Here is an 18,287-nt window from a genome sequence, read left to right as displayed (position 1 = left end):
TTAAGCTTAAGTAAATCCATTCCAATCTTAACCAGCTTGACCACAGAGAATTCCTTTTCCAAGATTCCTTTTCCACAGACCTTTTATAGCTTTTTATGTCCATTCAGATTTTGTCCTAATTTTTCCCCCTCTTTCTCATTCCAGAAAAAACAGTCATTTTACTTTAGGACAAAATTACTTTCTCTTTTTTCTTACTAAAAAAACCCAAACAAACAAAAATCATGTCTTTCATAACTTTCCTTATCAAAAAAAATACATTCTACTTTTATTACCTACTTTTCTTACAGTTATTTTCTTTCACTCTTATTTTTTTTAAGGTTTTATTTATTTATTTGACAGAAAGAGAGCGAGAGAGGGAACACAGGGGGAGTGGGAAAGGGAGAAGCAGGCCCTCTGTGGAGTGGGGAGCCTGATGCGGGGCTTGATCCCAGGACCCTGGGATCATGACCTGAGCTGAAGGCAGACGCTTAATGACTGAGCCACCCAGGTGTCCCACCCTTATTATTTCTAAATAGTTTTAATTGATTAAAATTCTTAACCCCTAGAATCCTTAATTCCTAGTGGAAACTAAGAAGTAAGCAATAGTGGATTGTCAGTTACATTAGCATTCTGTGGATTGGCAAATTCATAAATAAATTTCATAATTTCTAGGAGTATATTCTTCCTTATAATACATATTTCAATGTGGTACCAAACATGTTTACTAATGGAGCCAAATATCTGTAGTTCCTCTGTCAAAGGAAGCCAAAAGTGGATAAATCTATGTTCAGTAATAATGTTTCAAGAGTTTTATATTAATTGGAAATGATCTAGAAGTCAATGAATATCCATCATTTAATGTGTCTCAGTTTAACTAAGGTTTCAGGTTACCAAAAACATTTTGGAAACTATTTTTAAGTATACATACCATAAAGCATAATTATTGTTGAAAAGTTTACTTATAAACTTTTATCTTACTTACATCTATTTAATTTACTTATTCTTAATGATTATGTTTAGATCACTCATGAAAACATGAGATATTAAACAGCTAACCATTATCTTAAATTATCTTTCTGGCTGACAAATTCTGTAACAGTGATAACATGAGCTTATTTGATTTTTAGTAAACCTAGGTAGAATAAAAGTTTTATATCTGCATTATAAATGCTGATAACTCTGAAGACGTGCCTGTTTTAATTAAACTGACCAACCTAAAACTAGTGCTTGTTCACCAAAGATAAACCCAGATCATGTGAACCTGAAAAACATTTGGGTTAGTTTCTATATTTCTGAGAATATACTTGGCTTATATAAGTGCTTATGTTCTTTTTATTATTATATTATTTTATTTTTATTTCCTGGGGAGGGGCACAGAGAGAGGGAAAGAGAGAATCTTAAGTAGGCCCACACAGGGGCTTAGTCTCACAACCCTGAGATCATGACCTGAGCCGAAACCAGGAGTTGGACGTTTAACTGACTGAGCCACCCAGGTGCCCCAAGTGCTTAATGTTCATTAAGCCAATTAAATAGAGCTCTTTACAAATTAATTTTGGCAGTACCATATGGAGATAGAAAAAAACATAATGTACATACATAGACATACATACACATATAGATGGACACGAACAGAAATCTTAATAACTTTTGTTTTTAAATTTTAGCATTTAAACAGGTATGATAATGCAAAACTCACTAGTTTATTAAACAACAACAACCACAACAACCACAGATCCAGATTGTGTTTCTGGCAAATGGAATAAGTTAAGGTTACCTGCCCAGATGGCTTAAACTTTTTACTAAAATTGGGAAAACTTCAGATTTTCAAATTTTTTAAAATTCCAGTATAGTTAATATATAGGTTTTTTTTAAGTTTTTATTTATATTCCAGTTAGTTAACATACAGTGTTATATTCATTTCAGGTATACAATACAGAGATTCAACAATTCCACACATCAGAGACTTAAGAATTTTTATTTCCCTAGTTTCCAAATAGCCATTCTTTTTTTTTTTTTTTTCTGATAAGAATTATCTCCCTGAAATGGGCATTTCAAAGAAATGGCCTAGATACTAGTTCCTGGAGAAGACCAGGTACATCTCAAAGGCATAGGGAAAGAATGCAAAATCCTCCAAGAAGAATTTTACAATACCTACAAACCTTTTCAGATGAGTAAGAGAGGTTTGGGGATTGGTAAAAAGGATAGGCAAGCTTTTTCCGTTCTTTAAAAACTCAATTTGTGGGATGCCTGGGTGACTCAGTCGTTAAGCGTCTACCTTGGGTGGCTCAGGTCATGATCCCCCACATCAGGCTCCCTGCTCAGTGGGGACTCTGCTCTCTCTCTGCCTGCCGCTCCCCCTGCTTGTGCTCTCTCTCTCTCTGTCAAATAAATAAATAAAATCTTTTTAAAAAATGAATAAAAAATAAAAACTCAATTTGTAAGGCAAGGAGAGTTGATTTTAATTCCTTAAAAAGGGGGGGCTGTCCCACTCATCCAACTACGTTATCTTTAATTTGCTTCTTTATATCAAGGAGATCTTCCTCCAGCTAAGGTAGAAATCAAGTTATTCCTTTATTCTAGATTTAGAGCTGTTTGTCTTTGGAATGCCCCCACCCCTTTCCCTTACCCCAGATACATAGTTTCATTTTAGCTTACTGGGAAGGCCTAAAGAAAGTTACTATTATGTTCTGAATATCAGCTTCCTATTTGGCCAACTTTTGACCAACCATAAAGCTACTTTTAAAAAAGAAAAAAAAAAAAGGCTTTCAAATATCTTGTCAAGTTTCAACCAGGACAAACAATAACTATTCCTGGCAATATTGAACAACCCATGAATGCAAGATGCCCCCAAAGATGGTGCAGAAGATACTACTTTCCCAAGATCCAGAGCTACCTCCCAAAGATAGCCAAAATAAAGAAGGATTTAGGACGAACAAGAGGGCAATAGCAGTCCCCAGGAGAGAAAAGGATCAATAACCAGTGGGTACTTCAAAACCAAATTCACAAGAGTTTGAATTTGGAAAGGAAGGGACAACATGAAATTATACCTTTCCCCCTTGATCGGCCACCACAGAGACCAGGAAAGGTGAATCTAGTAAGAATTCTCACCCTTTGCCTGGTCATGCCGGTTTTACCAGGTCCCATGTGCAGGCTCTGGAGTGAATGGAGTTTAAAGTAGAGAGCATTGCCCTGGATCTACCAGAATTTGGCAAGATTTTTCCATTAATTTTAATTTTACTTCCTCTTAACTGTTAGAATAACTGGTAGCAGTTTATTGGAGAATTCTTTGGTGTCTCGTCAACACTGGAGGGGGCCCGTATAGGGGCCCTCCTTTGAGGATATATATGGGGGTATTTGATCTGCTATCAGAGGATTTGCACAAAACCTTCTAGGACAGTAGGAGTCATATCAGTCTTACAGTCTTAGTTTTAGGTACCTCTTGTGTCTTTAATTTTTCATTAACCTTGGCAATGAATCTTTCAGTGAAGCCCTTTTGGAATCTTCAAGCTTTTTGGAAGCTTCTGCATACCAGTTAAAATAGGTATCCCATTCTGTTTCTTGATTTGGGAACCCTTGCTTTCAAGTCTACTTCTTAAATGAACGATCTTATCTAACTGGAACATTCCCCATGCTGGCCATTGTGATTCTGGGTTGTCTAAGTAATATTTTGCCATTTTTGTGGATATCTATAGCATCTAGGATCACAGTTTGTAGACAGAAAATAAGCAACTGTGCTGGAAGGCAGAGTGCTCAATTCTCTGAAACTTGAGGATCTCATTTCTTTAGCGAAGCCTTGAGTCTCTTGGAACCAAATTCATACCTAAGAAAGATGTTCCACTGGGTTTCGGATTTGTGTGGTGTTTTACAGTGTACCTTGTTGCATGGAAATTTTCTTGAGGTTGGTGGGTGACCTAGTGTCAATCTAACCTGTTCCATAACCAACTTACCCTATTACGAGAGTCTTAGATTTATGTGATGAGTACTCTAGCGGCTTTTGAGTGTTCAACCCATGCCCATCAATTTTGTGGTTTTGGTTTCTGAGAGTCTCATTAACAATAGATCTGTTACTCTCCACAAGCTTTCTGTACAATGGTGGATGCCCTAATGGCTTTTAATAGTCCAGTTCTGCCTATGTAGATGTTAATGTGCCATTGATCAAAACAGTCTGTATTTTTGTCTTATTTCCACAAGTCTCCCAGTGGTTTATGCTGTGGACTTACTTCAAGGTCCCTGTTAGTCTTTTAGCGGCTGCTACCTGCTGTGGACTCCCACTATAGCTGTCCCAGAGCCTTTCCTGGATCACAGAATCTTTCTGGGAACTTGAACAAACCCCTTTCCTTTAAAAAGTTTTGGATAAAGTTTGTTCAGCTTAGAGAGTCGCACACAAGGGAACAGACCTCAAATCCAAGAGTGACTCAAACTTAGCCCTTGGCAACAAGAGGAAGAGTGAACTCAGAGGGTTCGGCAGGTGCCTTGTCTCTGTGTCTCCTGCAGGCTGTGAGTAGTCAGCTTTGAATCCCACCCTCATCACCAAAACTGTTCAAATGATTGAAGAAGACAGTTTAGGTGATAGAAACTTTACTTAACACTTCATGAAACAAGCAGTTCTTCAAACTCTTGAGAGTGAAGACTGTCTGCCTCATGAAGTGTTAAGTAAAGTTTAATTTGTATGACCTAAATTGTTTTCTTGAATTATTTGAACAGAACATAAACCACAGATATTTGCATCAGACATTTTTAAATGTGTCAGATTGTTAAATATACAGTGCATACATAGGAAGATGGAGTAGGAAAGGATATATAATTTTTAAAAAATGTAAAATTTTTAAATGTAAAATCTGTTTTCATTTTAGAATAAATGATCATGAGAATTGTGCATCATTGCTACTTGGGGCCATAGATTCCAGTATTGTCAATTGCAGAGATGACAAAGGCAGGTAAGTGATCCTAAGATGGCATGCCTCATGTCTTGATCAATCTTCGACTCTGCTTTGTGGTTACAAATAGCCAAACATTTATTATTTTTTAATTGAAAAAGTAACATAAAAGCATGGTTTTTATTTTTTTAATTTATTTTTATTTTTTTAAGTGATTTTGTTTAAGTAATCTCAACACCCAACATGGGGCTCAAGCTCACAACCCTGAGATCAAGAGTCACATGCTCTACCTACTGAACCAGCCAGGCATCTCTAAAAGCATGTCTTTTAAAAATTAAATATAATAAAAAGTATATAATTAGGAGAAATTACTCTTAGCCCAGAAGCCCCAGCTTCTTCCATCAAGAAAGCCACCTTAAACTATTCTTTTGAAATTTTTATATTCTCCCCAATATTTTCTGTACCTAGCTACAAACATATATGAAAATATATGCTTATGTTCTTTTTATGCAAATGGGAGAATACTATTGCAATCCTCTGCTTTTAGTGTATCCTGGAGAACTTTTCATACCAGAATATATAGATTTACCATATTCTTTTTAAAGCTGGATATTACTTCATTGAATGGATAGACATTTAATCAGCCTGCCTTCTATTGAAGAACATTTAGGTTGTTTCTAATATTTTACTATTTCAAAGAGTGGTTCAGTGAACAGTCTAGTATATGTGTCTGTCTGTTCACATGACCAAGTATGTCTGGGAGATGAAGTTTTAGATTTAATTTTTAATTTTGATAAATAATACAAATTATGCTCCTAGAAAAATCAACTATCCATACTAGACAGTGGGGGCTTTCTTATTATTTAAATAGCCAATTATCTACAAGTTTAAGGCTTAGTTTTGAAAGTATCTTTTTTAAGTAATCTCTATACCCAGTGTGGGGTTCGAACTCACAACCCTGAGTTCAAGAGTCTTACACTGTACTGACTGAGCCAGCCAGGCACCCCAATTCTGAAAGTATCTTTATCAAAGGAGAGAAGTCACTGGAACTCAACATCAAAGGGTCAGTAAAGATACTAATTTTATTATCAGGGCCGCCACTTAAACACCATCCAAATCTAGGGGGTGCCATTCACATAGGTGACTGTTCAGAGTCCTCCCCAAATGGACTTTAGAGAGGGCCTAATTGTTATTTCTGTAAACTGAGAAGTTTTAAATCCCTAAGATGACGCTGTGCCCACATTTCTCAGGCGTATACAGAAAGAGAGTGTGTTACGTTTAAAGGAAGCTAAAATCCTATTTGTTTTAAATCATTAGGACACCCCTTCACGCGGCAGCATTTGCTGATCACGTGGAATGCTTGCAGCTTCTTCTGAGACACAGTGCTGAAGTGAACGCAGCAGACAATTCAGGGAAAACAGCGCTGATGATGGCTGCTGAGAACGGGCAGGAGGGTGCCGTGGGTATGTGCTTGACTGGTGGGCTTTGCGCTCATGCCCAACCCAAACCGGAGTAACGTAAAACCGGGAAATCGGTTATTCTCTTGGTATATGCATGTAAAAAAGGCCAACATTTTATGTAAGCCACTTGATTCTACTGCTAATTGTCTTCAGTCCCCTGTTATTTGATGATTGGTGGACCTTGTCAAAGTGAACCAATCTTTGTGCAGTGAAAAATCTCAACGTTTAGAGACCGAATATAGCAACAGAGTTATTTGACCTAGAAATAACAAAACTACAAAGACAATTAAAATGAACATCTATAGACCTTGGATTTCAATAGAACAATATGGCAATAAATTTTTCCTTTTTTCTTTAAAAACATTAAATATGATGATGTCATCATACTAATTTGAATGTGTTATTGTAGTTAGCCTGTCATCTAAGTAACTCTCTTTTGGCTTTTTCTATAGATGTTTTGGTGAACAGTGCCCAGGCTGATCTGACTGTAAAGGATAAAGACTTGAACACACCCTTACATTTGGCTAGTAGCAAAGTATGTAAATGAATTTGAAACAGTGTTACTTAGTGTTGTAATCATACTCATACCACTTACATACTATCTCAGAAGTGTGTACCATGGCTCTTAATTAAGATGTACGTTTTCCCAGGGTGTTGTCACCGGTAAGCAGAATGGAAGGGGAAGAAGCACAGGGCAAGACCCACGTAGGGGTTGGTGAGGATATACTTTTCATGGCATTTACCACCTGCATTCTTATGCAGTCTGTCTCCAGGGGGTGCAGTACCACATCAACTTGGCTTTAAACACAGCTTAGGACCTTAATTATGTGACTTCTAAAATATAAACAGGTCCACTTGTTTTCATTTTGTTCCATTTGAAGACATTGTAATAACATAGCCCAAAAAATACTCTCCTTTGAGGCAAATAAGTGTGTTCATGCACACGTATACCCTTGGCCCTTTTTTTTCTGGTGCATAGTTCAATGCAAGGAATGTGTTCGAGGTTTTTTGTTTTTTGTTTTTTTAATAGCATTATGTTCACATGTAGCTCAAGATTCCTGCTTCTGTAAAAGATAAATGATACATAAATAAATATACAATTTTACAAAAGTGAGATCATGTTTTAAAACCTTAAAACCTGCTTTTGTTACTGAATCATATCTTATGAATCTTTTTAAAGATTTGTTTATTTTAGAGAGAGAGAGAGTAGGGGGGAGGGGCAGAGGGAGAGAATCTTCAAGCAGGCTCCCCACTGAGCGCAGAGCCTGATCCAGAGCTCAATCCTATGAGCCCATGAGATCATGACCGGAGCCAAAATCAAGAGTCCGATGCTTAACCGAATGAGTCACCCAGGCCCCCCATGAATATCTTTCTTTTAGATATCAAATTGTATCGTGTTTTATTTTTTTTATTTTTTTAGATTTTTTATTTTGTTTATTTATTTTACAGAGAGAGACACAGCGAGAGAGGGAACACAAGCAAGGGGAGTGGGAGAGGGAGAAGCAGGCTTCCCGCGGAGCAGGGAGCCTGATGCGGGGCTGGATCCCAGGACCCTGGGATCATGATCTGAGCCGAAGGCAGATGCTTAACAACAAGCCACCCAGGCACCCCTGGATCATGTTTTAGAAGATATGTGGTTTTCTACCTTAGGAATGTGCCATCATTCTACTCATCCCCAATTGTTATACATTTGCTTGTTTTCAAATATATGCTACTATAGATGATGCTAATTGTAGAGAATATTTTTTAAAGAATTCTTGCTCATTCCTTTAAGATAAATTCCTAAATGTAAAATTATTGAGTCTAAAGCTATGAACATTTTTAAGCCCAAATGGGCCTCTAATAAGATCACAACCGTTTATACTCCACCAGCAGTACATGCGAATGAAAACTCCATGGACATTTCTGAAATTACATTTTAGGGGCTCCCTTATAAGGCGTTATAGGGTGATTCCAGTTAGCACCAGTGGTGGTTTATTTCAACATGGTGACAGTATTAAAGGTGTTGTTTGTGGTACCAGATGCTTTGACTGTTCCTTTCAGCAGTTGCACTTTCTCACTTCTTGCTCTGGGAAGCCCATGGAAACCCCAGAAAGGGCTCTGTTTCATGAAGTTTATTTCAAAGTGTGGTGTTTTCATGAAGAGAAGTGCAGTGCTCTTCAAACTTTATTGTGCAAATGAATCACCAGAGGCTCTTGTGAAAATGCTGGTCTGAAGTGGGGCCTGAGATTCAATGTTTCTAACTCCCAGGTTAAGCTGATGTTGCTGTTCTGTGGGTCACACTTTGAGTAGCAAGGGTTTAGGAAACCATGACCCCTTAACAGGGCATATGCCTGAAATTGTGAAAGGGTCTCTGACTTTTCAGTTGATTTTTTTTTTTTCTTTTAATTATCAACCATCTCTTTTAAGATACAAGGATATCTTCCCCTGGTTGAAGACGAAAAGAATGAGCTTTCCTGAAAGAGTCCCTTCCCAGTGTAAGGCAGTACATAGTGATAAGTGATACTGATAACAGATGTAATGGAAATTTCAAGGGTAGATGGATCAGTGAAGTGGTCATTGAAGGCTTGAGGAAGGAGATGGAACTTGACATATGTTAAAAAGTAGTGTTGACGGATTTAAAGGATGCTCCTAATTCTACTCTCAGCCAGCTGACCTTGCTGAGCTAGTACCTGCTTCAGCTTTCTCAACAAACTGCTGCAGTTACCTTAGGAATATTAATATTTTAGATCAGGTTTACATTAATCAGGTCCTAAATGGACCTTATCCAGAATCTTTGAGAGTCTAGGGTCCTTTAACCATTTGCTTTTTAGAAGAAAAAAGAATTACTCAGAAAGTTGCCTTAAAAATGTTTTTAGGCAGGGACACCTGGGTGGCTCAGTTGGTTAGGCATCTGCCTTTGGCTCAGGTCATGATCCCAGAGTCCTGGGATCGAGCCCCGCATCAGGCTCCTTGCTCAGCAGGGGGCCTGCTTCTTCCTCTATCTCCTGCTCCCCCTGGTTGTGCTTTCTCTCTCTCTCTCTCTCTCTGACAAATAAATTAATAAAATCTTTTAAAAAATTTAAAAAAATGTTTTTAGGTAGATGACGTTAATTTTAAATTTAAAAGCACAATGAAGTAATTTTTCAGGAGCTTTTCTCTGTTTCTGTCCCATGTTTCTTATCATTTTTTTTCTTTATTAGGGTCATGAAAAATGTGCCTTGTTAATACTTGACAAGATACAAGACGAGAGCCTTATTAATGCAAAAAATAATGCACTGCAGACGTAAGTGTGACTTCTAAAGTTTGATTTGGACCCAGATTCATACTCATTTATTCAACAATACTAAGAGTGTGCTATGTACTGGAGAATACAGTGGGGAAAGACACAGACCTGCCTTCTCCTTCACGAAGTTTATAGTCACATACCTACAAATGCTGACCGAGCTAGCCATTTTTAGTTAGAATCTTTATTTTGTTATGCCATCATACAATTTTGTAATATAATGTATTAACATTATATATTCTTACTGGAAAATGACAGTTTTATAAATCACGTTCCCAGAATACATTTGAAGAGTTTCTAAGCAGTTTGTCTTAATTACATTTTAATATAATTCAGTGTAATCCTCAGCGTGAAAGACCTAAAAACTGATTCGTTTTACATTTTAGTAAATTACCTATGCATTTAAGGACAAAGGAATATTAGGATTTTTTTTTTCCATCAAGTTTCTTAAGAAGTATATAGCAGAAATGAATATCTGGGTTTGACATTGTTCTTTAAGATATTCTAAATTCAACAAAATATCATTTAGTGCATTTAGTAATAACAAGGAGGTTCAAGACAAATATATATGGGTGATATTAACACCAATCATGTTGATGGACTGTGTGAAACAGTGATTCAAAATGCTGGAATAGAAAGCAAGGGGTAAAGAACCTTCTAGAAAACACACTGGAGCTTATGTTCTTTTTCTCACTTCCTATCTATTGCCACTGAGGTTGTTTGAGATGCAGAATATTTATCATATCTGTAGAGAAATCTGGGCCAACATGGAAGAACAGTTGGATCATTAGCACCTGGAAAAGATCTGGTCGACAAATATTTTTATTAAAAGAATATAAAAATATTCATGTACTCCTTATGGATTCTTAAGTATTTTCTTCCTTTTAGCAGTGCAGTTTCCCAAAATGACACATTCCTCACACAAATATGTATCACGGTTGACACTGAGTGTTGTCTTCTTTCAGACCCCTCCATGTTGCTGCACGAAATGGCTTGAAGGTGGTCGTTGAGGAATTGTTGGCCAAAGGGGCCTGTGTACTTGCTGTGGATGAAAATGGTAAGTGGAAAAACTAGGCAATTACCGCAGGTACCTCCCCTGTGCTGTGAAGCCAGAGGAAAATGAGAATGATAGGACCTCAGTAAAAAGGCAGTAAGAATTCTCTCCCCCTTGGAAGTTTCTGTGTGTGAGAAATCAAACGGGGATAATTTGTCCTGTCTGTCTTTGTAAAACATGTAGTCCACCTGTAGCCCACCAGTGCCTTCCATTCCGCATGTACCGCCAGCAGCTAGTCTCTAACTCCGCAGCGTGGTGGCTCAGCTGCTTCAGACGCACTGAAGAGTTGGCAGACAGGCATTCAGAATTCGAACTGCATTCGCTGAAGAGTTAGAGACTACCCATGTCATTAGTGCATGCTCAAGGGCCCGAAGAAAACCTAGGTCTTTGTATTTCAGTTCATTCTGAGATCAAACCTTTTTTTAAAGAAGAGATCAAAACTCATATTCTCAGTATGGATATTTGGGGAACATGAGTACAATTTTTTAATGACTTTCTAGGCTTGAAAGCTTCTCCTGATCTATGTAACCTTCCTTTTCTAAATGAACTCTCAACAGAAGCTTTCTACTCTGCTTCCGAAGAAATTTGGAAAGCTCATGAATAACAGAATTGTGTGAAACTACCATTTTAAGCACAATGCCTGTTAACTGTGGGGAGCAAAAGATGAACTTCTGGATATTTATGAATGATGTAATTTTTTAAATGTGGCATTTAATTAAAGTATTATCATTAACATAACTCAATTAACTGCTTATTACAGGTATTGGAACTAGCAGCCCATGCCTATTTCTCAGAAGTAAGCATTAGCCATATGACATCATTAGCTAATTCCTATTAGTTTTTGTTTTGCAGCCCCGTTTATCCTAGCATGTACCCCGCTCTGTCCCCAACCCGACTCATCTAGGAGGCACAGAAAGTTCTCTGTTACCTCATCTCCTTGGTTGCTCCTCCTCTCCTTCCCTCACCCTCTTATGGCTATTATATATCTTAGGGTTGGCATGCAGAAGTGCACAATTTTTCTTCAAAATGACCCAAAGAGCTCAAAATAAATTAGTTTTGTCTTTCTCCATTGTAAGCCTGCTGCATCTGAGGCTTGTCCTGCCAATAGCAACCCTGGGAAGGAGAGCCCTGGGTCAGTGGAACTGAGGCCTTTCTGAGAGCTCAGCTGTATCCCAAAGGCCTGGGAACAATTTGGGGCAGTTTTGTACAGCACTACACGCATAAATCCTTTACTCGTCAATGACCTCTGTGGAACGGAATGTTAAGATACCTGTCTATTCTTATTTGTTTTTGTACTAGAGAGAGGAGTGATCTGTTGGGGTGGGGGAGGGGCAGAAACTAGGCCAAGTGTTGATAGAACTTGACAAAATGTTGAGTTTTATTGAGCCACTCCCTCTGAATAAATGAGTGAGAGGTAGTAGGAACTTTCCCAGCAGAGGAGCTAGCCTAACCCTTTCAGGTCAGTAGAATAAAGGTTGGATAAGGGTGGTAATTAAGTCGAAGAATGTATCTACGTCCCCCTGCACACGTTTCATGTGTCAAGACAGTTTTCTCTTGTGGATAGGCCCCATCGAGTCTAAATGGTAGAGAATGACAGGACTCTACAGCCATTTTCCCACACCTGTCATGGTTGAGCTTTGGGACTTCGGTTGGTTGGTGTGCTATTTTTAAAAATCCTGTTAAATTTCTCTTAAATGATAGTAAATTTTAAATCACAAACAAATCAGTGCTTTCCTGTCTGATCTGCTCAAATGATTCCATTTTCCTAGAACAAGTTAATTGGTATATACTTTATATAAACATATGTAAAGCAACAAAACTGCGTTAGTCACATTTACAGACATCTGATTTTCGGTATCTTTTCTAATCTGACACACAGTTACCTACTATGGAAAGTCATTGTTCTCAGAATGAGAGTGCTCTGGCCCAAGCCTGAGGCGCATGGTGTGCGTGTGCTCTCGAGTGGAAACACCTTTGTGGTTGTCCTGTTGCTGGGTTGTTTTTGTTTTTGTTTTTGTTTTGTGGAATTGTATCCCACCCCTGCCCCCTTGTGTTTCTGTTTATTAGATGAAGACTAGAATTCTGCCTAACTTCGGATAACATAGTGCTTGTCGTCATGTAAACTGAAAAAACAAAACCAAAACCCCTTCATAAAATGTCTCCCCTCCCAGTTCCCTCTAGCCTGACCCCTAGCATGACTTGTGGGAAGTAACTCCTGTTTTTGCCTGGCATGATTTCTAACTCAACATACATCTCCGCGTGTGAGGTCGTATGAGATGTACTGTGGAATGCTCACGCCGCCTTTGGATTTCCTGGACTAACCACTGCCTTGTCTGCATTTACGCCCAGGTCATACCCCGGCCCTGGCTTGCGCTCCTAACAAAGACGTGGCTGACTGCCTGGCCCTCATTTTGGCTACCATGATGCCTTTTTCTCCTTCCAGTACAATGACGGCTGTCAACTTCGTTTGTTTTAAAAAAGACAATTTGAGCAGGACAACCCTCTCCAATCTGGGTAGCATGGTTAGCCTATGCAGTAACAACGTAGGCTCAGAGGATGGGTACAATGAAAATGACTCTGATTCTGAAACATTTTGACTTTGGACTGTAGAAGCTTTTCCTTGATCACCCATATTGGAAGAAGGGAAAGAAACGTGAATTCCAGGTTTATGTTGTGTTCGAGTATTATTATGGGCCTGGGCTTCCAGAAGCCAGTAGAAAAGGAATTAACCAAACCCAGGGAGGGCAACTAGACTGTAGGGCAAGGCACTCACACAGATGGGCCCTGATTTTTGTTTTCATGTTTTCCTTAGATCTAAGATACTTCTGTGCAAGTCTACCTCTCATTTTAAGTAAGAAGTAAAAAAATGCATTTGACTCTTTTTCTTTTGGCATGATGCAATTGAGAGGGAGCTGTTCTCTAGAAAGAATTTTTTTTTTCATTTACTCACTCAGCAGTGAGTTCTCAGAAGTATCTCAATGTGACATTCATGTCCCCTGGGAGGGGAGGGAAAGGGTGGATAGGAATTGACTCAAACCTCTTCTCACTTTGATGTTTACTTCCTCACTAAAAGCCAAAGGTAAAGGTGTTCATCTTCAGAAATGATGCCTGTAATAATCTTTTTAAGGGAGTTCAAGTATGCACATCCTCTCTATAGTAAGCACTTAAATATCCAGAACTTCTTTCCAAGGATTTTTATGGAAGTTGCCAGATGAATGGAAAAATTCACTAAAAATTGAAGTTGCTTTTTTTCATTTAACACAAATACGGCCCCCAGTACTCCCTGTAACAAGCCTGTGACTAATTTTTCACCTGGCTGATTGAATCCAAATCTGTCTAATAACATTTCAGGTGAAAAGTTGTATTGCACCAGAACTTTGAGACATATGCAAATTTAATATGAGACCACCCTTTATTTATTTATTTGTTAATTCATCCTCAAATCAGAATGCTAACTTTTTAAAAACATCAGAACCAGCAGCATTGTTCATCAGTAGTAAAGTGTTGAATGAGCTTCTCAGTCAAGGTCATGCCAAGTGAGTGGAAGTGTGATGACAAAAGGAAACAAGGTGCAAAGCAGAAGGTAGAAATGGGTGATGTGGAAATTAAAGCCAATTGATAGTCGCTTGATGATCAACTCCACTTAGTGAATACTGTGTCTACTCCCTCTGCCAAAGCTTCTAGGTCAAATGGACCCCGTTCTGCACCTGGAATAGCTGTACAAAAAGAAGAATGAGACTCTTTAAACATTATGCACATACATACACACACGTGTGTGTGTGTATATATATATATATATATATATGTCTGTAGTTCATCAACCAGCTATACATGAGGACCAAAATGCTTCAGTCTAGAATGGAAGAATTTAAATTTCTTTCCTTCAAAATGGAAGTGAGAACTGAAGTAGCTTTTCTATGGAGTTAAAATGTAATCTTTTTGTGCAACAGTCTTTGTTGTGTTTTATATTTCTTATGACACAGATTTCTAGTTGATGGCATAACATTTGTAACATGACATGTTGACCAAGACTTATTTTGTTGCCAAACTAGAGAAAATGTTCATATACTTTTGATGTAAATGTGTTTGTATTTATTTGAAATGAAACAAAGGCCGAGGAAACATCCATTGTTTGTTCTCTGTTTTAAGTGCTGTGTGTCTTACTTGGAATAACACAAAAGCAGAAAAGCACGCAGGACCCTCACCGGGCTAGCTGGCCGTCCTGGGGCCAAGCCCAGCATTTCCACTGCTAAGGTTCCCAGCTGACCCTCAGGTTCTTCCACGTCGCTTGGAGAGGGGTACAACATCCCTTACTCAGCCCCGGTCTGTAGCCAGCCTGGAGAGCTTAGGGGACACTGCCGTCCTTATGCTCTTCTGCAGGATGAGAACTGAGGTATGTGGTGGGTCATATGCACAAAGGTGGCCCAAAGAAATTTGCAGAAATTACAGAAATTACTCTGAAGGCACTGAAAACCTCATGGTCCCAGTAAACGAGTGGGAAATGATGTCAGTGTGTGAGCACATGTACCAGGAGAGGAAATAGAAATCACCAGCTCAAGTGCTGTTTTCCACTTGAGGAAGAAACAGGAGAGAAACATGTTGTCAGGACTCCGGCATTTTATAATCAGCTACATTTTCAACCCTGGAAATTTCTATTTTATAGTGTATGTGAGATATTTTTAAAACAGTGTTCTATCATATCTGGATCAAATACACATGCTGTATTATATTTTTCGTCTAACTGTAAGAGACTTTAATCTTAACTCTTTTAATAGCCTGATTTAATTAAAAACACGTTGGGTTCTTCACAAATGAGAACTTGTTCAAAGGAATTACAGAATTGGTAATAATTTCACTGGAAATTTTCGACACCACCAACATTGTTTTTTAAATTCTTGGTGTTGTGTTCCCCTTCCTTCCTCTGTCCTTTTTGTTTATTTGGAGAAGATGAATTTTTAAAAAGTAGATAAATTGCTAATGAGCAATAACGACCTTATCTTTACCAAAACACTGAAAAGCAAGGGAGATCCAATGCTAAAAAAGCACGATATACTGTGGTGTCTTTTTCTAGAAGTGAATGGAAATCTTGCTCCATTGGCGTGTAAAGCAGGAAATGAAATGCCCGCTTGTAATGGTGAAGCAGCGTTCACATTTTTCCTGTAGAGTAGCACAGAGAACAAGGAAGGTGACAGCAAAGCAGTGCCGGCCATGGGACATTTCTCTCCACGTAGCTGCATTTTGACTTTCCCCCACTGTCTACCTGATAGAAAGAAGGAGGACAAAGGAACAAAATGAAATCACACTCGCTGTGAATTGTTCATGGAATCAAATCTCTCTCCCACCCTCTCGCTGTTTCTCCATTCCCCAAGACCAAATTTTTTCCTTTAGGAAATGACTTCAAAAACTATCAGTTCTGTGTGTTTTAAGTACATCTCTTAGAAATAGAACTAGATTTGCAGTGTAGCTTTCTAAGCAAAAAAAACAAACAACAAACAAAAAATATTGTGCTTTTAACTGAGTCTTGATTGTTTAGTGCTTTTACCTAACTGTGTTATTTTTAGACTGTATTTTAACCGTAGCCACAGGGATCATGTTTCATCACACTTACCTATTCGCCGTGTCTGCCTATCCTTGGTAAATACATTACTATCTCCAAATTGCCTAAAATCTGCTCTGATTCTACAGTAAAAAGCTCAGGGGATTTCTATTTATCACTACTACAAGGGCACCATGGTATGTTTTGGTACTTTAGGCAGTAAACAGCTGCTTGATTTTTTTTTTATTTTATTATAAAATTAGAAAAAGAACATCAAATGGATTTGCTGCACTATTCTTTGTACTGTTGAGCAACCTGGTTTGCTTATCTGTTGCGTTGGTTGAAGAACTCATCCCTTTTTTTGTCTTGTAATATGAAGTTAGAGTGCCTTTTTATATTTGTATATTCTGAAGATGTTCTGTGAAATGTTTTGTATTTTTTTCATTTGAGTGTTATCAGAGCAATATAATACCAGTGAGTTTTCATTTCAGCCTTTCTTTGAATGTATAGTGTCTTTTTTTCCTATTTCCCCTTTACCTGCTTTGAAATGAAAATGAAAATGCCGAAGTTTTCTATAGGAATTATGTTCAATTTTGCAGTGCTAAAATGCTTTCTTCTTACAAAACTGTAAACCATAGGTCAATGTTATAGGGGAAAAGCGTTTTAAGATAGTGACAATCTGAGTGTGTGTAAAAATGTAATTCTATGCGTTTCTTATGCAGTGATCTAAAAATTCAATGCAAATACCTTTTGTTTGGTAGTTTTGTCTACATATTTTATGCTTTAGCATGTGCAATATATCTTTGCAAAGCACGATGATACAAATCTGGTGCCAGTGTTATATTTTGCATAACATATTTGTAACAGCATAAAATACTGTTTGATGCTTTCAGTGGGATTTTGTCTGTAATGTTTTCTTATGTAAATTGGAGTTGAATGACTCTGGTAAATGTCATGACTGTAAAAATGAGAAAAATGACTTTCAGTTCGGTGAATGACTTTGAACCAATCTGAATCTTTTCAAGCACAGTTTAATACTTTTTCAACTACTGAATGCTAATAATGTAATGAAGTACTTAACTGTAATATACTATAGAAATGCATTCAGATGGTTATTTTTACAAATAAAAACGGTACAAATATTGTTGCAATTTGTGTTTGTCTTTAATTTTTCTGATTTATGCTATTTTACCGGTTATTCTGCTCATTTAAATCTTTGTCCCCACCAAAGTCAAATTGACCTTACATTAATACTCAAGGTAGAAGAATATTTCCAGATTTGCTCTTTCTGTTTGTAACATCACAATTGGGGAGGGGGTAAGTCAAACATGTATGTTTGTGTATGTTGTACTTATTAATGCCTCCAATTTTTTCTGGAAGGGATTTGAGCTGGCCTGCAACAGAGGGCACATGATAAACTAGAAGTAGAAAAATGAGGACAGGGAAAAGAATACAAATATGGGAACCATAATATTTAATAGAGTGGCTATGACTGAACGTGAGTTTGCTTCAGCTCCCTTGTAATCACGGTGAGGGGGGAGACGTGGCTTATTGTGGAGATCACATATATCAGAAAGGAGGAAGCCCACCAGGTCCTCAAAATGGTGGAATCAACCACACTTCTTTTTGTGGCTGCCACCAAGACCCTGCAACTGCTTCGTAACAACGCAAGGCCCCACCTCTCTGCACTATTCTTACACGTATCTGTAGAATTTCCTCTGTCTCACCCTTCCTAATTTCTCCCCTTAAGTAATAATTTCAGGGACAGTCCCTGGAAGCATTAAGGAACAAATTCCCAGTGACACCCTTTCCAGCTTTTGGGGTGGGGCCCTCCGGAGTTCCTCAAAGCACAGTGTCGTAGAATGCTAGCAGTTCTTGCTAAGTCTAGCCAACCCCATCACCATCTTCTTCATGAAGTGACGGAATCCCAGAGAAATTATATAATTTGCTCAAATGTGTATAATTGACAATCTCAATGCACAACCTGTGCCTATATGTTCTTTCTTTTATGCCATCCTGGCAATAATGTTTTGCAGTTGTTGGGGTTTTTTCCTGCTAGAGTTGTTCAGAGAGGTTTTGCACTTTGCAATATCTCACTCCTTATTCAAATATACAG

At 38.1% G+C, this 18,287-nt stretch overlaps 1 protein-coding gene across 10 annotated transcripts in view; it reads left to right on the top strand.

The window, feature by feature from the left end:
• The window catches only part of ANKRD44 (ankyrin repeat domain 44), a 321,576-nt gene extending 304,261 nt beyond the window's left edge, over window positions 1–17,315 (top strand). For 5 of the 10 annotated variants that reach the window (XM_027588508.2, XM_027588506.2, XM_027588505.2 and 2 more), the window contains 7 exons: window positions 4,833–4,916; window positions 6,174–6,319; window positions 6,769–6,851; window positions 9,499–9,581; window positions 10,547–10,638; window positions 11,396–11,431; window positions 12,985–17,315. In XM_027588508.2, the coding sequence (XP_027444309.1) occupies window positions 4,833–4,916; window positions 6,174–6,319; window positions 6,769–6,851; window positions 9,499–9,581; window positions 10,547–10,638; window positions 11,396–11,431; window positions 12,985–13,232 (772 nt within the window). In that variant the 3' untranslated portion in view covers window positions 13,233–17,315. The other 5 variants (XM_027588511.2, XM_027588512.2, XM_027588509.2 and 2 more) reach the window with 3 other exon arrangements.
• Window positions 17,316–18,287: the final 972 nt, after the last annotated feature.

Source organism: Zalophus californianus, chromosome 3, assembly GCF_009762305.2.
Source record: "Zalophus californianus isolate mZalCal1 chromosome 3, mZalCal1.pri.v2, whole genome shotgun sequence".
Taxonomy (NCBI): Eukaryota; Metazoa; Chordata; class Mammalia; order Carnivora; family Otariidae; genus Zalophus; species Zalophus californianus.
Note: the sequence above shows the minus strand (reverse complement) of the source record. Positions and strands in the feature narration are given on the sequence as shown.